This window comes from Dreissena polymorpha, chromosome 4 (assembly GCF_020536995.1).
Source record: "Dreissena polymorpha isolate Duluth1 chromosome 4, UMN_Dpol_1.0, whole genome shotgun sequence".
Taxonomy (NCBI): domain Eukaryota; kingdom Metazoa; phylum Mollusca; class Bivalvia; order Myida; family Dreissenidae; genus Dreissena; species Dreissena polymorpha.
The window spans coordinates 34,242,242-34,262,032 of NC_068358.1; the positions used below are offsets into that span (position 1 = coordinate 34,242,242).

General features: G+C 38.1%; 1 protein-coding gene across 1 annotated transcript in view; it reads right to left on the reverse strand.

The window, feature by feature from the left end:
• LOC127878345 (speckle targeted PIP5K1A-regulated poly(A) polymerase-like) overlaps positions 1-19,791 on the reverse strand; it is a 78,469-nt gene that overhangs the window by 52,906 nt on the left and 5,772 nt on the right. Inside the window, exons 2-5 of the mRNA XM_052424872.1 lie at positions 16,833-17,023; positions 15,237-15,350; positions 6,040-6,124; positions 5,178-5,404 (exon numbers count right to left, since the gene is read on the reverse strand). Coding sequence (XP_052280832.1) covers positions 5,178-5,404; positions 6,040-6,124; positions 15,237-15,350; positions 16,833-17,023 — 617 coding nt within the window. The remainder of the gene's footprint in view (positions 1-5,177; positions 5,405-6,039; positions 6,125-15,236; positions 15,351-16,832; positions 17,024-19,791) is intronic.

Here is a 19,791-nt window from a genome sequence, read left to right on the forward strand (position 1 = left end):
GATATTGGTAACACCACTGTACCTGCAGACACACAAACAAACAATCTGTGATGGGATATTGGTAACACCACTGTACCTGTAGACACACAAACAAACAATCTGTGATGGGATATTGGTAACACCACTGTACCTGCAGACACACAAACAAACAATCTGTGATGGGATATTGGTTACACCACTGTACCTGTAGACCAGGGCTTGCACTAAGAAATAAATTTTGGAAGTCCTGACTTCCTGCCCTTTACTTATGGAAGTCCCACTCAAAAATGTTGGAAGTCCAAACAACTTTAATGTTGATGTTAATGGAATGTCAACTGCGTAAATGATCACAAACTCTTCCCATCCATTTTGGGTCACTTTAATTCTGTGAAAGTAACTAGATATATCATACAATAAGGCGGAGACTACCCTAGGCTTTAAAAATAGGGAGATGTTTGGAAAATCAGGGTATAAGTTTGTGCAAACAATATCGACTTAAAAGACAAAACATGTTAATTTCAAAACTTTTATTATTTCTATCATTTTACTATGTTCATTCTTAAAACAATAAATTCTCATTAAAATCTACTTAATCATAACACATTTAAGTCATTCAACACATTTAAGTAATTTGAGATATGTGCAGTTGCACCTTTTCATCACATATTTATTGTCATTTTATTATCCTCATCCCAATGACTGCATTTGCAACAAAACACAATCTTAATGAATGGTCATGATGGAGCATCTACATGTAGTATATCAATTACTGTTTATCCGAATACTATACATGTCCGAAATATGTACACTTAATAAATGCCTCACCAGTTTAACTTAAATAATCCAAACTTTCCATGTTGTTATCTATTTTAACAAACCTTATCAAATGTTTGTTAAATCCATTTAATGTTTTCTCCATTATTGAACCAACATTACTTGTAATTTGAATCGCCAGCTTTGAAATGAATGCGGGTTGAATGTTACAATAGGTCAGCCATTTGCAACGTCGAAGGTCATGACGTAGCAATTTAATTTTACTCGGATAATTTATATCTTATCCAGGAAATGTGTTTTCTGAATGTTTCTGACTAGTTAAATGACTTGTTAGTATAGAAAATGAACTGTGATTCCAGCTTATATAAGATGGTTATTACTCGAAATTATCAGTGGATTAACAAACTGAGAAAACTCGCGAGACCTAATACGGTAGTGAATCTATGTAATTAATTAAACTTTGATCAGTTTTGTTTTTCTTTAATTATTTTTGCCGTCTTTCTTTTACCGTGCCGTCTGCCCTAAACCAGCAGTTATCTCCTAATCATTAGACAACATACGGCACGCGCAAAGAGGCACGAGTGTGTTGTTAAAGCAACCAATATTAAGCGACTGCTTTGTAACGTTTGTAACGGTCAATTTGCGATCCACGGGGGGGGGGGGGGGGGGGGGGGGGGGGGGGGGTAAATTGTGTAACCGTTAGATAAACAACACACAATAAACTTGCTAATCACCTGCGGGCGGTAGCAAATATAAGGAGGCGGAGTTTAGACTGATCAAGACGTGTGCAAAACACATTGAGTCGGCAGAAAGCAGTGTTGATTTAAGTGTTATTTTAATCGACAACTTACGTCACGGGTTGCTATTTTTCGGCGTATGACCAATTTTAAGGAAGTACAGTGGACGTCATGGGGTTTTGTTATCGGCGTATGGAAACAATTATCGGGCGTAATATACGGCCGTACGCCGCTTAGTGCAAGCCCTGCTGTAGACACACAAACAACAATCAGTGATGTGATATTGGTTACACAACTGTACCTGCAGACACACAAACAAACAACAAGTGATGGGATATTGGTAACGCCACTGTACCTGTAGACACACAAACAAACAATAAGTGATGGGATATTGGTAACACCACTGTACTTGCAGACACACAAACAAACAATCTGTGATGGGATATTGGTTACACCACTGTACCTGTAGACACACAAACAAACAACAAGTGATGGGATATTGGTAACACCACTGTACCTGCAGACACACAAACAAACAATCTGTGATGGGATATTGGTAACGCCACTGTACCTGTAGACACACAAACAAACAATAAGTGATGTGATATTGGTTACACCACTGTACCTGTAGACACACAAACAACAATCAGTGGTGGGATATTGGTTACACCACTGTACCTGTAGACACACAAACAAACAATAAGTGATGTGATATTGGTTACACCACTGTACCTGTAGACACACAAACAAACAACAAGTGATGGGATATTGGTAACACCACTGTACCTGTAGACACACAAACAACACTCAGTGGTGGGATATTGGTTACACCACTGTACCTGCAGACACACAAACAACAGTGACGGGATATTGGTAACACCACTGTACCTGTAGACACACAAACTAACAACAAGTGATGGGATATTGGTTACACCACTGTATATGCAGACACACAAACAACAAAAAGAAATGGGAAATTGGTAACACCACTCTACCTGTAGACACTTAAAACATTTGGGTTCAATTTTCACTTAAAAGAGACTTCCTTTAAACGAAAACTAGAGCTTTGTCACAGACGTGACGAGTACCCCCACATGTCGCATTGACACATAATATTTTGCATGTTGTCTTCACAAAAACAGCGGACACCATGCTCAACTTTTAAAACGCACTAAGTGACCCCTTGACCTAGTTTTTGACCCAGAAAAGCCCATGTTCTAACTTGGCCTTAAGAACATCTCCATAAAACTTCTGACCAAGTTTGGTGAAGATCGGATGTAAACTACTTGAATTAGAGAGCAGACACCATGCTGAATGTTAAAAAACGCACCAAGTGACCCCGTGACCTAGTTTTAGGCCCAGAATGGCCCATGTTCAAACTTGTCCTAGAGATCATTTAAATAAAACTTGTGACCAAGTTTGGTGAGGATTGGATGAAAACTACTTGAATTTAGAGAGCGGACAACATGGTGAGGTTTAAAACGTACTAAGATACCCCGTGACCTAGTTTTTGACCCAGCATGACCCATATATTCAAACTTGACCTAGACATCATCTAGATACAACTTCTGACCAAGTTTGGTGAAGATTGGATGAAAACTACTTGAATTAGAGAGCGGACAACATTGTGATATTTAAAAGCACTAAGTGACCCCGTGACCTTGTTTTTGACCCCGCATGACCCATATTCAAACTTGCCCTAGACATTATCAAGATACAACTTCTGACCAATTTTGGTGAAGATTGGATAAAAACTACTTGAATTAGAGAGCGGACAACATGGAGAGGTTTAAAACACACTAAGTGACCCCGTGACCTAGTTTTTGACCCAGCATGGCCCATGTTCGAACTTGACCAACACATCATCTAGTTACAACTTCTGACCAAGTGTGGTGAAGATCTGATTTAAACAACTTGAAATAGAGAGCAGACACCATGCTGAATGTGTAAAACATACTTAGTTACCCTGTGACCTAGTTTTTGATCTTGCATGTCCCATGTTCGAACTTGGCCTTCAGATCATCTAGATAAAACTTCTGACCAAGTTTTGTGAAGATCGGATGAAAACTACTTGAATTAGAGAGCGGACAACATGCTGAATGTTTAAAACGCACTAAGTGACCCCGTGACCTAGTTTTTGACCCAGCAAGGCCCATGTTCAAACTTGGCCTGAACATCATGTAGATACAACTTCTGACCAAGTTTGGTGAAGATCAGATGAATACTACTTGAATTAGAGAGCGGACAACATGCTGAATGTTTAAATCGCACTTAGTGACCCCGTGACCTAGTTTTTGACCCGGCAAGGCTATGTTCGAACTTGGCCTAGACATCATCTAGATACAACTTCTGACAAAGTTTGGTGAAGATCAGATGAAAACTACTTTAATTAGAGAGCGGACAACATGCTGAATGTTTAAAACGCACTAAGTGACCCCGTGACCTAGTTTTTTACCCGGCAAGGTCCATGCTCGAAATTGGCCTAGACGTCATGTAGATACAACTTCTGACCAAGTTTGGTGAAGATCGGATGAAAACTACTTGAATTAGAGAGCGGACACTTAATACGGACCGACAGACAGACCGACAGACAAGTTCACTCCTATATACCCCCCTAAACTTCGTTTGTGGGGGTATAAAAAAACAATAGAAGCAGAAAGTGTCGTCTCTTATAGGCCTAATCAGGGGGAAACACTTATCGAACATGCTTAAACCCTTTCCCACTCAGAAGCAAAGTGAAAATGGCTATATGCAAACAGCATAAAACCAGAACAGCCTGCAAGTAACTAGCTGTCTGTTAAGGTTTTATGCTGTTATCTAAGTGTTGGATATGAAGCCTTTTAAATTTTAATCTTGTAAGAAAGGTCTTTAATTAAATATAACTTTCTAAGGGACTACAAATGTGTAAAAATACGTATCTTAGTGGTAAAGGGGCCAGGGATGCTATTAAATTCAGCATAGTTCAGGGCCTAGTATTCATAAAGCGCCTTAGGAAAATCTAAGGTTCACCTACAGAAAAAAATCAGTTAGAAAACAAGTTATTGGGCAAATTCAATTCTTTCTGCTTTAATGATACAATATCTTTCATACTTGCAATACATTAACTAGTCAAAAAATAATCATTTAAAAGTACATTAACATAAAATAGCCATATATTTGAGCAATTTTGAACGCGTGCTTGCGTGCGTGCGTGTGTGTGTCCCAAAACTTTAACATAAACTTTAACCTTGGTCATAACTTTTGCAATATTGAAGATAGCAACTTGATATTTGGCATGCATGTGTATCTCATGGAGCTGCACATTTTGAGTGGTGAAAGGTCAAGGTCATCCTTCAAGGTCAAAGGTCAAAAAAACAAATTCAACAACTTTAACCAAAACTTTAACCTTCTTCATAACTTTTGCAATATTGAACATAGCAACTTGATATTTGGCATGCATGTGTATCTCATGGAGCTGCACATTGAGTGGTGAAAGGTCAAGGTCATCCTTCAAGGTCAAAGGTCAAACAAATAATTCAAAGTGGTGCATAAGGGGGCATTGTGTTTCTGACAAACACATCTCTTGTTAAAGTGTACAATTGTATTCAGTGTGATTCATATTATGTTATATGTTCATGGGTAACTGGAAAAATCTTTACAGCCCTAAATTTTCACTGAACATGCCAGAAAATGAAGCTGCTCACTTACCCCTTTCACTTGCACGAGCTTCTCAATGAGTTCCTCATGGTAGTATAGGTCAATCTGATCTTCCACATTGGGCGCCTTGAGCTGCTTGCCCCTAGGCTGTGGGGGGAAGTACTCGCCGTACTCCTGGGCCCCCCATCCCCCACCCCCACTGTGTCCCGCACCAGCGTGGAACCCGCCCGCTCCCTGACTGGTACTCACGTAGCCACCTGCTGCCAGAAGGCTGGGACCTGTAGTTGACATGCAATCATAGGCTACAGAATGTATTAAGGTACTGTTGACCATCAAATATCATAAAACCTGAACAGACTGCCAGTTACTCACAGGCTGTTCTGGTTTAATGCGGTTTTCATAAAGCCATTTTCATTTAGCTTCTGATGAGGGAGGGTTCAATCCAACTCAATACACTTGGGGAATACATGAAAATGTTACAAAAGATGTATCTTCAAATATTCAGTCATTCCGACTGCATTCACTTACGAAAAGGCTCCTACCAGAATCAATGTGGAAATAACCTTGGCTCAAAATTATATTTAGCAAAAATGATTGAAGTGGACAAATTCTTCGCTTCTTGGCAATTTTAAAGGTTTTTATATAGAAAACAAATTAAGTAGCTAAATAGAAATTTATTTACCCAAACCGGTCAATTTTTTGCTATTTGCTAATTTGGCGCATGATAGACTTAGCCCTGCAGAATAATTGTTGTTTTTTTCTTATCAAAACCACTTTATTCAACTGCTAGGATATAATACCAGTTATTATGCGGCTTCAATTTTTTTTTAAACATTATTGTTTCTACTTAACAAGTTTTAATCAACGCAATTCTGCTAAAAACCTTGCATGACAAAGTTCCAACAAGTCCTACCTCTGTTAGGTTCCATATTGGCGAGATTGGGTCCCCTCTGGAATTGCTGGTAGCGGACCTTGCTTGTGGGCGGAGCTCCACGCATCTGCACAACATAACACAAGGTATTGATCATTGGATCTGGTATTTACCGATTGCATTTGGCAAGGGACATAAAATCCACTTGTCCGCTGGTATTGACTATGTGTCTATATCGTAAGGTTTAATTTGATTTTCTTAACACTTTACCACTTAGATACGTATTTTGATGCATTTGTAGTTCCTTAGAAAGTTAAATTTAACTAAAGACCTTTCTTACTAGATTCAAGTTTTAAAGGCTTCATTTCAAACCCTTAAATACTGATGAGCAGCAAACAGCATAAAACCTGAACAGACTGCCAGTTACTCGCAGGCTGTTCTGGTTTTATGCTGTTTGCAAATAGTCATTATCACTTTGCCTCTGAGTGGGAAAAGGTTAAATGAAATCATTTCTTTAGCTTTCAAGAAAGTACAGTATAGTTTGGTTATTTTTTATTCAGGTTGGTGTGTAAATCGTTTAATCAAAAGAGCTTTGAGACCATCCGCAAAGCTTTCTTTATCATTCATTTTAAAACTGCCATTTTTATATTGTTGTATAATTTGATCATGTTTAATCCTGTCAGGTTTGTCATTCCTTATAAATTTGAACATAGTTGTCTTTAAAGTTTTAGTTTTACTTGCATCAAGTACTGTACATGGGTATATATGTCAACTATTTTCCAGTCTCTATTTATTACCAGATATTCCAGTATATTCCATTTTTAAAAGCAAAATCTGGTAAATATTGACGATAACAGTGTTAAAGAATTTTATAAACACAAACATTCGCATTTTTTCTGACCTATCAAGTTAATTTTTGACAACGTGACTATTTCATGATTTGGTAAAATAGATGTCTAATCAGGACAGGTTTTACCCACTGAACATGCAGTTATCACCTGACATGATGCGGGCGTTTTTATAACTAGAGCTTTGTCACAGACGTGACGTATACCCCCACATGCCGCATTGACACAGACTATTTTGCATTCTGTCTTCACAAAACAAGAGAATCTTAATGGTGATTTTTAAGAATTATTATGCCATCATTATTTATGGCCATTTTGACCTTTGAACTCTTGAATTCTTTCACATGACAAGCCGTCCAATGACTGTGAACAAAATTAATGTACAGAAACATTTTAAAATCTCACAATGAATGACATAGTTTTGGCCCGGACAAGCTCATTTATGGCCATTTTTCACTTTTGAACTCCAAATGTGACCTTGAACTTAAAGATATCGACTTAATTCTTTCGCATGACACATTGTCCAATGATTGTGAACAAATGTACCAAGTAATTTTAAAATCTCACAATGATTGACATAATTATAGCCCGGACAAGATCATTTACGGCCATTTTTGACCTTTGAACTCACAGTGTGTCCTTGACCTTGGAGATATCGACGTAATTCTTTTGCACGACACACTGGCCAATGATGGTGCACAAATGTGCCAAATGATTTTAAAATCTCACAATGAATGACATAGTTATGGCCCGGACAAGCTCATTTATGGCCATTTTTGACCTTTGAACTCAGAGTGTGACCTTGACCTTGGAGGTTTCAACGTAATTCTTTTGCGCCACACACCGGCCAATGATGGTGAACAAATGTGCCAAATGATTTTAAAATCTCACAATGAATGACAGTTATGGCCCAGACAAAGCTCATTTATGGCCATTTTTGACCTTTGAACTTAAAGTGTGACCTTGACCTTGGAGATATCGACGTAATTCTTTCGCGCGACACACCGTTCAATGATGGTGAGCAAATATGCTAAATGATTTTAATACCTCACAAGAAATGATGGCCCGCACATGCATTTGACCTTTGAACTCCAAGTGTGATATTGAACTTGAAGATATTGACGTACTTTTTCACACGACACACCGTCCCATGATGGTGAACAAATGTACCAAGTTATTTTAAAACCTAACGATAAATGACCAGGGCTTTCCACAGGCCATTTAACAATCCCTCGCCGGGACCCTTGAATTTAGAAATCAGAGTCCCCGGGGCGCTTAAAATTTTCCGATCAGTGTATTTTTCAGTAAAAGAAAGTGGAGATTGTAAAAAAAAAAAAAAAGAGCACTCGATACCTACTTTCACACGTAATGGCCATAAACACCACGTGGGGTAATGGATAATCCACTGATAAGAGAATAGCATGACGCGTGTATTGATTATTCTAGCCACATTACACAGTCATTTAAATGCTGACAAGGATGTATCTGGTAACTTTCCAGTCGTCAAACTGTGAAGTTCATCGTCCAGTAGGTTACGCGAATGCTTATTAGGGCGGGGTTAACTATCACCATTATTTTTTATTGACGTTGGGCACGAAGTAAGAGTTTATCGCAGCTTGATTAGCAAGAAGTTGTACCATTTACGTTATATAAAACCGGTAATTAGTACAGCACAGTACATCAAAGACAGTTTCGGGCATCATCGTCACACCTTTTTACTGTAAACAAGTGTTACCTATGACTCATAATTAATACGAGAAATTAATTGCAAGTGGTAAACAATTAATTACTTATAGCGAGTAAGTTGTGCAAATGACTCCTGGTTACAATTATGCGATAACAATTTAATTCCAGCACATGTATATTTCATCATGTCCAGTTATAGAACTGATTCACCTCGTTTTTCTGACATTTATTCGGCACATAATGCGCCTTAACAAATTTTCGTTGAATTAATTATGCACACTTGTAAATGTTTCCTCCCATAATCGATACTTTAGAAGACTGATGATGGCAACCGGCCGTAATCCTCGTGGACGACATGAATTTCAATCATGCATAATTTTGTCAAAACATTTATTCGACTCGTAAAGTGTTTAAACAAATCATCGTTGAATTCATAACGCAAATGATTATATTTGTTGAAATCTCAAATGGGATAATTAATTTTGTAATCCGAAACCCATTCCCGTAAGTCGATGTTAACGCGTTTTTAATCCGAAACACACTTCCGAATGTAAATGTTACCGCAACGTTAAAATATTTTTGCTTCAAATTAGCAGTGCAAATTTTTTTTGTGTGGAATCTTTTTCTCAATTAAAAAGAGAGCCAAAATTATGCAGCATGTACAACGTCGCGTCATTTGCATAGAAAAGGTGTGTATTGAGTGTTTTAACAACACGTCAGGGGATTGAAGCATGATCAGAGGCAATATTTCATCAAATCTATAAATAGTCACTTAAAATTTATTTGATACTATAGAAAAATGGCAAGGTTTGTGTTAAAGAAATAATTGAGAGCTTTTATCGTAAATATTTACCAGAAAGTGATTTATAAAAACGGAATAAACCGGATTATCAGGTAATAAATAGAAACTTGAAAAGAAGTAAGTATACAGTAATAGTCAGGTTGAAACGGATGTATTGGGGAATCGTTCGAGTCGGGATTTTACTATCTGTGTGGGAAAGTTTTGAAACAATTAAACAATATAAAAAATTATATATATTTTTAAATGACTGGGGGATTTTCTTGAAGAGTCATAGTGCACCAAATGACGTCTTGTGACGCTATTTTTCTTTGAGTTATAACGCACCACAGAACGTGACCTGACAGGTTAAATTTTTAAACAAGAGCACCGCCTTGCGGGTGCAGACCGCTCATCTATTTTCTTTTTAAAGGTGAAGGGACTCTCATTTTCAATCACAAAGGAGGGAGGGGTGGAGTGAAGAGGGGTGTATAGTGTGGAGTGTGGACATTTATTACATTATCTTCCAAAAATGCGGAAAAAAAATGCAAAAAAAAACAAAATAAGGGCTGTTTGTAAAACATGCATGCCCCCCATATGGGCTGTCCGTTGTAGTGGCAGCCATTGTGTGAATACGTTTTTTGTCACTGTGACTTTGACCTTTGACCTAGCGACCTGAAAATCAATAGGGGTCATCTGCGAGTCACGATCAATGTACCTATGAAGTGTCATGATCCTAGGCCAAAGCGTTCTTGAGTTATCATCCGAAAATCATTTTACTATTTCGGGTCACCGTGACCTTGACCTTTGACCTTGTGACCTCAAAATCAATAGGGGTCATCTGCGAGTCATGATCAATCTACCTGTGAAGTTTCATGATCCTAGGTATATGCGTTCTTGAGTTATCATCCGAAAACCATTTTAATATTTCGGGTCACCGTGACCTTGACCTTTGACCTAGTGACCTCAAAATCAATAGGGGTCATCTGCGAGTCATGATTAATCTACCCATGAAGTTTCATGATCCTAGGCGTATGCATTTTTGAGTTATCATCTGGAAACCATTTTACTATTTCGGGTCACCGTGACCTTGACCTTTGACCTAGCGACCTCAAAATCAAATGGGGTCATCTGCGAGTCATGATCAATCTACCCATGAAGTTTCATGATCCTAGGCGTATGGTTTCTTGAGTTATCATTCAAAAACCATTTTACTATTTTGGGTCACCGTGACCTTGACCTTTGACCTAGTGACCTCAAAATCAATAGGGGTCATCCGCGAGTCATGATCAATGTACCTATGAATTTTCATGATCCTAGGCCCAAGCGTTCTTGAGTTATCGTCTGACAACCACCTGGTGGACGGACCGACCGACCGTCAGACCGACATGAGCAAAGCAATATACCCCCTCTTCTTCAAAGGGGGGCATAAAAATTCGGGGGGGGATGAGGGGGGGGTGGGGGTGGGGGAATGGTGGGTTGGGGGGGGGATTCTTGGGTGCGATGGTTGGACGGTATTTCAAACATAAAATAATAACAAGAGCACCGCCTTGTGGGTGCAGACCGCTCATCTATTTTCTTTTTAAAGGTGAAGGGACTCTCATTTTCAATCACAAAGGAGGGAGGGGTGGAGTGAAGAGGGGTGTATAGTGTGGGGGTGTGGAATTTATTACATTATCTTCCAAAAATGCGGAAAAAAACAAAATTCGGGGGGGGGGGGGGGGGGGGATCGGGGGGAGTGGGGGGGTTTCTTGGGTGCGATGGTTGGACGTTATTTCAAACATAAAATAATAAAAATAAATATTTGTTTTTTAACCGTTTCAAAAAAAAAAAAAATTGGGGGTGGGGGGGTATAGTGTGAGGGTGTGGTGGTAATTTGTGAGATGATCTTAAAAAAAAAAAAAGAAAAAAATTTAAGGGATGGGGGGGGGGATTCGGGTGGGGGGAGGGGTGTGGGGGGGGGGGGATTCTTGGGTGCGATGGTTGGACGGTATTTCAAACATAAAATAATAAAAATAAATATTTGTGTTTTTAACCGTATCAAAAAAAAAATTGGGGGGGTGGGGTGGGGGGGGGGGGGGTATAGTGTGAGGGTGTGGTGGTCATTTGTGAGATGATCTTAAAAAAAATAAAAAAAATAGGGGGGGGAGGGCACACGGGATGGTTTGGGTGGAGTCTATTGTGGTATGTCAGGTAAGAGTAGTTTTGTCAAATTATCAACAGGGGGTTTTTTCACTAAGAAAGTGATGCATGTACAACGATCTCGCTCTCTCTCTCTCTCCCGACGAACACTCAAATCTTGGAATCCCAGTGATTCTATATATAGCTCTTAAATTACGTCATGGAAACCGGGCAACTAATCGTATTAATCATGTGACTATTTTACTGGATTCCGGTCTTGCGCGAGAAGGGTGTTTCGTCAATTAATTACCGGAAACCAGTCGAATTTTCATCCGGGTTATGTGAAAGCCAAGATATAAACGTTAAAACAGAAAAAAGTCACACAATTGGCGTTCATACACGAACAAAATAAAACGTTCGGACTCGGAAAATATTAATTGCGTTGACGCATTTTTTAAGAATGAATCATCAAAAACCGTTGAAACCCAGCAGGATTCGGAGGTACATGTAATCAACATCGATTAATACTGTCGGATTATTGTGAAAGTGAAAGTTGACAATCGGCACCTTTCCCGTCCGATACTGTAGCAGATCTAGATCGTCAACCCATTCATAATGAAATTGAAATCATAATATTGACATCGTTCCCCGGCCCCAGTTGAAAACATTTCCCATTATTAGATCTACCCCTGCAACTTTATTTAGGACTTTGACTTTAATATCATACTTGTTCATGTGTTTAAAACAAAAAGGTCAGAGACATGCCTCTTTTTCTAAAAAAAAAACCCCTGAAGTCTGTAGGTGAGTTATAGACATTGAAATGAACAGTTTTTATTTTTTCCCCAAATATGTCTCTTTCGCGCTCGATTTTCCCCTTTGACCCAGCGTCTTCCCCTTTTTCTAAAAAAAAACCCTGATCAATCAAATCTAATCATAAATAAAGAAGTTATGGCAATTTTAGCAAAATTTAATAATTTGACCTTGAGAGTCAAGGTCATTCAAAGGTCAAGGTAAAATTCAACTTGCCAGGTACAGTAACCTCATGATATCATGAAAGTATTTGAAGTTTGAAAGCGATAGCCTTGATACTTAAGAAGTAAAGTGGATCGAAACACAAAATTTAACCATATATTCAAAGTTACTAAGTCAAAAAAGGGCCATAATTCCGAAAAAATGACAACCAGAGTTATGCAACTTGTCCTTTTACTTTACCCTTATGATAGTTTGCGAGTGTTCCAAGTATGAAAGCAATATCTATGATACTTTAGGGGTAAAGTGGACCAAAACACAAAACTTAACCAAATTTTCAATTTTCTAAGTATAAAGGGCCAGTCAGAGTTACATAACTTTGCCTGCACAGTCCCCTTATGATAGTTAATAAGTGTTGCAAGTATTAAAGCAATAGAATTGATACTGTAGGAATAAAGTGGACCTAAACACAAAACTTAACCAAATTTTCAATTTTCTAAGTATAAAAAGGGCCCATAATTCTGTCAAAATGCCAGTCAGAGTTACATAACTTTGCCTGCACAGTCCCCTTATGATAGTTAGTAAGTGTTGCAAGTATGAAAGCAATAGCTTTGATACTTAAGGAATAAAATGGACCTAAACACAAAACTTAACCAAAATTTTCAATTTTCTAAGTATAAAAAGGGCACATAATTCTGTCAAAATGCACCCCAGAGTTATCTTACTTTGCCTGCCCAGTCCCCTCATGATAGTAAGTAAGTGTACCAAGTTTGAATGCAATAGCATTGATACTTTCTGTGAAAAGTGGACCTAAACGCAAAACTTAACCGGACGCCGACGCCGAGGTGATGACAATAGCTCATATTTTTTTTTCAAAAAAAATAGATGAGCTTAAAATCAACGTCAACGAAGCACCCCTATCAGCCCCAGGGCGCCTGACAAAAATCCTGTGGAAAGCACTGAATGACATAGTTATGGTCCGGACAAACTTTAGGTTTAAAACACACTAAGTGACCCCGTGACTTAGTTTTTGACCTGGCATGACCCATATTCAAACTTGACCTATACATCATCTAGATACAACTTGTGATCAAGTTTGGTGAAAATCAGATGAAATTTCAGGACAGACCGACCGATAAACAAGTGACTCCTATAAAGCCCCTGTTACCAATGGTAATTGGGGTATAACTTTCAGAAGACAGCGCGCTCGACTTTTCGAGTGCTTGACAGTATAACGTAAGCCATCATGGGGAAATTGTTCATATTCAATAGGTCAAGGTAATATAGTCATATTCTAAGTGGAAGAGAGGACCATAATTGAAACATGTTTATCACTTATGTTTTAAAGAAGTTGTACTTTATAGACGATTCTGAGTTCAGGTATATTTTCCACAATTTATTGAACATAAAACAAACTAATAAGATTTTATTTCCAGTTTGATAGCAATAGCTTAGGTGGGAAGGTTGGACAGTCCTTCAAAAATAGAATAAATATATATTTGTGAGGGTTTTTTACCATGTTTAAAAAAAGTCATTCTTTTTGGGTGGGGTGGGGGTGTAGAGGGGGTATAATGTGTGGGGGGGGGAGGGGTAATTTATTAGATAATCTTTCAAAAATAAGAAAAAAAGGGAAACAAATTTGGGGGAGGGGGGTGGGGATTCTGGGGTGGGGTGTGGGGGATAGTTTGGGTGGAGTCCATTGTGGTATGTCAGTTAAGTGTTGTTTTGTCAAAGTATGAATCAAATCTGACCATAAATAAAGAAGTAATGGCAATTTAAGCAAAATGTATTAATTTGACTTTAAGAGTCAAGGTCATTCAAAGGTAAAGGTCAAAATCAACTTGCCAGGTACAGTACACTCATGATACATGTAGTAAGAAAGTATTTGAAGTTTGAAAGCAATAGCCTTGATACTTTTATAAGTAAAGTGGATCTAAACACAAAGTTTAACAGAATATTCAAAGTAACTAAAACAAAAAGGGCCGTTATTCCGTTAAAATGCCAACCAGAGTTATGCAACTTGTCATGTACAGTCTCCTTACGATAGTTAACGAGTTTTCCAAGTCTGAAAGCAATAGCTTTGATACTTTAGGATTTGAATGGACCAACACACAAAACTTAACCATTTTGTTAAATTATCTAAGTATAAAAGGGGCCATAATTCTGTCAAAGTATTTGAAAATACTTACATGGAATAATGTTTTGTTTTATACCAATGAATAACATATGGATATAACACATACTTCAATAAGGTAGGAAAATAGCGTGTTTTGAGATTGCCAAATTATGCTAATGCATACTTAACCATGAAATAATAACCTGACAATTTATATTGCGCGCCGGATATATCAAGGTCGCGACCTTTGGACCCCTTCAACCGCAATATATTTGGACTTTTAAATAAGATTACTGTTATATAAATTGAGTAAAAGTCCACCTTTCTGTCCTATAGACAGTCACATATATAGAAATATATGTTTATAACAGTTCAACACAGTTGTTGTGTTTTTTATAAAAATTCCCCCATTTACAAAATATTCCCCCTCCTAAGCGCTGCGGACCCCTTTCCCCAAAGTAGTGTGAGGGTGCTGGGTAAAGAGATGTGTGTAATTGACAGAGGATTGTAAATTGGCTCTAAAATTTTTAAGAATAAGAAGTTGCAGTTACTGCAAAAATAAGCGGATACCAACATTCTAAGCCCCTAGTAGAAATATGTCATAATGTGCTCAGATGAGCTTGAAATGAACAACAAAGTCAATTAAATGTTCATCATTGAATAATATCACAAGAAATGATAAAACATGTCCCACCATGTTTCCACCTGTTCTTGTACATACCTGCACTTCTCTGGGTTTGACAATGATGTTTTGACTGTTGATTCTATGATTGGTCTGACTGAGAACATACTGCACTGTGTCCTCCGAACTGAACTCTATGATGGCAAAAAGGTTCTGAAAATCAAAGAACAGATTCAGCAAAAGAAATTCTCAAATGTGGAAGACACGATGGTTCTCAAAGTAGCAGTCATCAATGAAAGTCAACATCTTCCTTACTAAGGCCTATGGTTTAATCAAAGGATGACTGCTACCTGCAATATTATCATAATTATACAGTACAATGAAATTATTAATTAAACCCAAGTGGACTTGTCATGGTAACTTTCAAAGCATATTAACCTAAGTAATTTTGTGTACACTTAGTACTATACATTGGATGTCTTAATTTCAGGTTCTATTGTACCACTCATCTTCAATGAAATTATTAATTAAACCCAAGTGGACTTGTCATGGTAACTTTCAAAGCATATTAACCTAAGTAATTTTGTACACTTAGTACTATATATTGGATGTCTTAATTTCAGGTTCTATTGTACCACTCATCTTCAAACTTGATTGACACCATAGGCATGGTCCTTTTCACATACATTTAAACTGCATTGCAAAATTACAGATGCATTTAATTTAAGCTCATTGACCAATGACTATACCAAGTCTCTTGCTTAACATGAAACTTTTGCAGGGGAACTTCAGTAACTCGACACAGAACAGTATACTCAAACCCGGTTAACTTGCGGGTCAGGTACATGTAACTCGCGGCATTTCATAAGCAGCCTTTGGATTTTGTTTATAAACAAACATGCTTGACCTAGTTGTCAAATCTGACAAAAAAATCTCTCGCTGCCAGTAGGAAGCAATTTTTGGAAATTAAATGTTGTAAAACTCAAACTCTAACAATCGTTGAATTTCAATAGTTTAATTGTCTTAACGAAAAGATCGGAAAATGCTTGAAAATGACTGTGATATTTATTTTATTAGACGTCTTTAATTCCATATATTCAAATCGTTATGTACGTTATTGATCTTTACTTTGAATGGTACATTAGATCTTTGTTTATTCATGTTTAATTTTATATAAGTGCTGTTAAACCTTCTTACTGCGAATCAACATGGCGAGAGAAAAAAGCAGACAGTGGCTTTTTTTTGGTTTTATCGCAGTTAAATATAGAAGGATTTTCATCATTTAATTATACAAAACAAGAGCACCGCATAACAGGTGCCACGCCCGGCTGTAAAAGCTGGTCAGAATTTTTTTATTCAAATCTTTTTTTAAAGGTCACAGTGACCTTGACCTTTGACCTAGTGGCCCAAAATGGGTATGGCGTGTAGAACTCATCAAGGTGCATCTACATATGAAGTTTCAAAGTTGTAGGTGGAAGCACTTTGATTTTAGAGCCAATATAAAGGTTTTAGCACAACGCTGGACGGCGGACGACGAGCAGGCTATGACAATACCTCGGGTCTGAAAACAGCCAAGCAAAAAACTATGTTGAATATGATCGTCCTTTAAATCATTTATCTGATATATGAAGATGGTTTCGGGACGCAAGTGAATATTCCTTAAAACTGTGAGACCACCGTGCTGCAGGCTATTACCTGTGGAGGTACTATGCTGACTTTCGTGACTCTTCCAAACTGGGCGAAGTATGACCACAGCTCTTGCTCCGTGGTAGCCCTTGGAAAATTGCGCACAAAGATGCTCAGTCTGGCATTCTCTTCCTTTTCCTTCCAATGCTGCAACGCTTTCTGATGCCTTTTGCCTTTTATGTGCCATTGCATAGAGTTGACTGTGAAACAAAGGTTTTGATGAATATTCAACAAAGTTTTAAAAAAAAATGCAATAATATAAGTCAAATACTACATGAATATTAAATAAGGATAACCATAAAATAACAAGAGGGCCAAGATTGCCCTAGTTCACTCACCTGAGAGGAGTCGGTTTATTCAATCTTTACGTAATGTCAAACTTGACCTAGATATTGACCAGACAAGTTTCATCATTATTGAACCAAAAGGGAGTGTTTTTGTTTTTGTAAGATTTGAAATGGTGACCAATATTTTGAGTTGACCCCCCCCCCTTACCAAACATCAAACTTTGCTTACAAGGATTTTGTATAATATAATGAAAATTTGGACAATCTAAGGGCAATAATTATGGCATTAATTATGTGATTTTGCTCATCATCAAACTTGACTGAGATCTTTCAGCAACTTTGATAAAGAATGCTTGAGATGTGAATGCTAGAGTGTTTACAAACCAAATGTGGACGGACGGACAGCGGACAAAGACCAATCCTAAAACCTCACCTGAGCAATCAGGTTGAGCTAAAAAGTGTGTTTCACCGATCTGAGCCATTTTCCAACTTGTCCAAGAAATCAATAAAACCAATGTATTGACAACTTTTCACAATGATTAGGCAAAATATGTGACTTCTATAGTGTTCGATCACAAGGTTTCTCTATATAGTCAAATAAGGAAAACAGCCCCACCCCCCTGGCAGCCATGTTTATTGACCCATCGGGACCATTTGCAAACTCATCTGAGATATATACAATAGGGCGTAGCATTCTTGAATTATCATCCGGAAATCATTTTTATAAGTTGAGTCACCGTGACCTTGACAGCCATTGTGTAAATACGTTTTTTGGCACTGTGACCTTGACCTTTGACCTAAATATCAATAGGGGTCATCTGCAAGTCATGATCAATATACCTATGAAGTTTCATGAACCTAGGCATAAGCGCTCTTGAGTGATCATCCAGAAACCATTTTACTATTTCAGGTCACCATGACCTTGACCTTTGACCTAGTGACCTGAAAATCAAAAAGGGGTCACCTGCGAGTCATGATCATTGTACCTATGAAGTTTCATGATCCTAGGCATAAGCGTTCTAGAGTTATCATCCAGAAACCATTTTACTATTTCAAGTCACCGTGACCTTGACCTTTGACCTAGTGACCTAAATTTTAATAGGGGTCATCTTCGAGTAATGATCAATGTACCTATGAAGTTTCATCATCCTAAGCATAAGCGTTCCTGAGTTGTCATCCGGAAACCATTTTACTATTTCGGGTCATCGTGACCTTGACCTTTGACCTAGTGACCTGAAAATCAATAGGGGTCATCTATGAGTCAAGATCAATGTACCTATGAAGTTTTATGATCCTAGGCCTAAGCGTTCTTGAGTTATCATCCGGAAACCATTTTACTATTTCGGGTCATCGTGACCTTTGACCTAGTGACCTCAAAATCAATAGGGGTCATCTGCGAGTCCTGATCAATCTACCTATCAAGTTTCATGATCCTAGGCCTAAGCGTTCTTGAGTTATCATCCGGAAACCATTTTACTATTTTGGGTCACTGTGACCTTGACCTTTGACCTAGTGACCTGAAAATCAATAGGGGTCATCTGCGAGTCATGATCAATCTACCTATCAAGTTTCATGATCCTAGGCCTAAGTGTTCTTGAGTTATCATCCGAAAACCATTTTACTATTTCGGGTCACCGTGACCATTTGACCTAGTGACCTCAAAATAAATAGGGGTCATCTGCGAGTCATGATCAATGTACCTATGAAGTTTCATGATCCTAGGCCCAAGCGTTCTTGAGTTATCGTCTGACAACCACCTGGTGGACGGACCGACAGACCGACAGACAGACCGACCGACATGAGCAAAGCAATATACCCCCTCTTCTTCGAAGGGGGGCATAAAAATTATCATGAAGAAGGAATTTTCCCTTTCAGATATTGAGAGAATTATTGACATTTTCAAGAGTAACAAGATGCGTTTGTGAAACACAATGTCTCCCTATATGACGTTTGACTTTGAAGGATGACCTTGACCTTGTGAAGGATGACCTTGACCTTTCACCACTCAAAATGTGCAGCTCCATGAGATACACATGCATGCCAAATATCAAGTTGCTATATTCAATATTGCAAAAGAATTCATAAAATAAGCGATTTGGGCCAAATATATTTGACCTCTGACCTTGAAGGATGACCTTGACCTTTCACCACTCAAAAATGTGCAGCTCCATGAGATGCACATGCATGCCAAATATCAAGTTGCTATCTTCAATATTGCAAAAGTATTTATAAAATAAGTGATTTGGGCCACATATATTTGACCTCTGACCTTGAAGGATGACCTTGACCTTGACCTTTCACCACTCAAAATGTGCAGCTCCATGAGATACACATGCATGCCAAATATCAAGTTGCTATCTTCAATATTGCAAAAGTATTCATAAAATGAGCGATTTTGGCCAAATATATTTGACCTCTGACCTTGAAGGATGACCTTGACGTTTCACCACTCAAAATGTGCAGCTTCATGAGATGCACATGCATGCCAAATATGAAGTTGCTATCTTCAATATAGCAAAAGTTATTGCAAAATGTTCAAGTTGGCGCAAACAGACAGACCAACAGACAGACCAACAGACAGACCAACAGACAGGGCAAAAACAATATGTCCCCCACTACTATAGTGGGGGACATAAAAAGAACAGAGTTATAAAGCTGTAAAGTCCAGAACATGTCTGAGT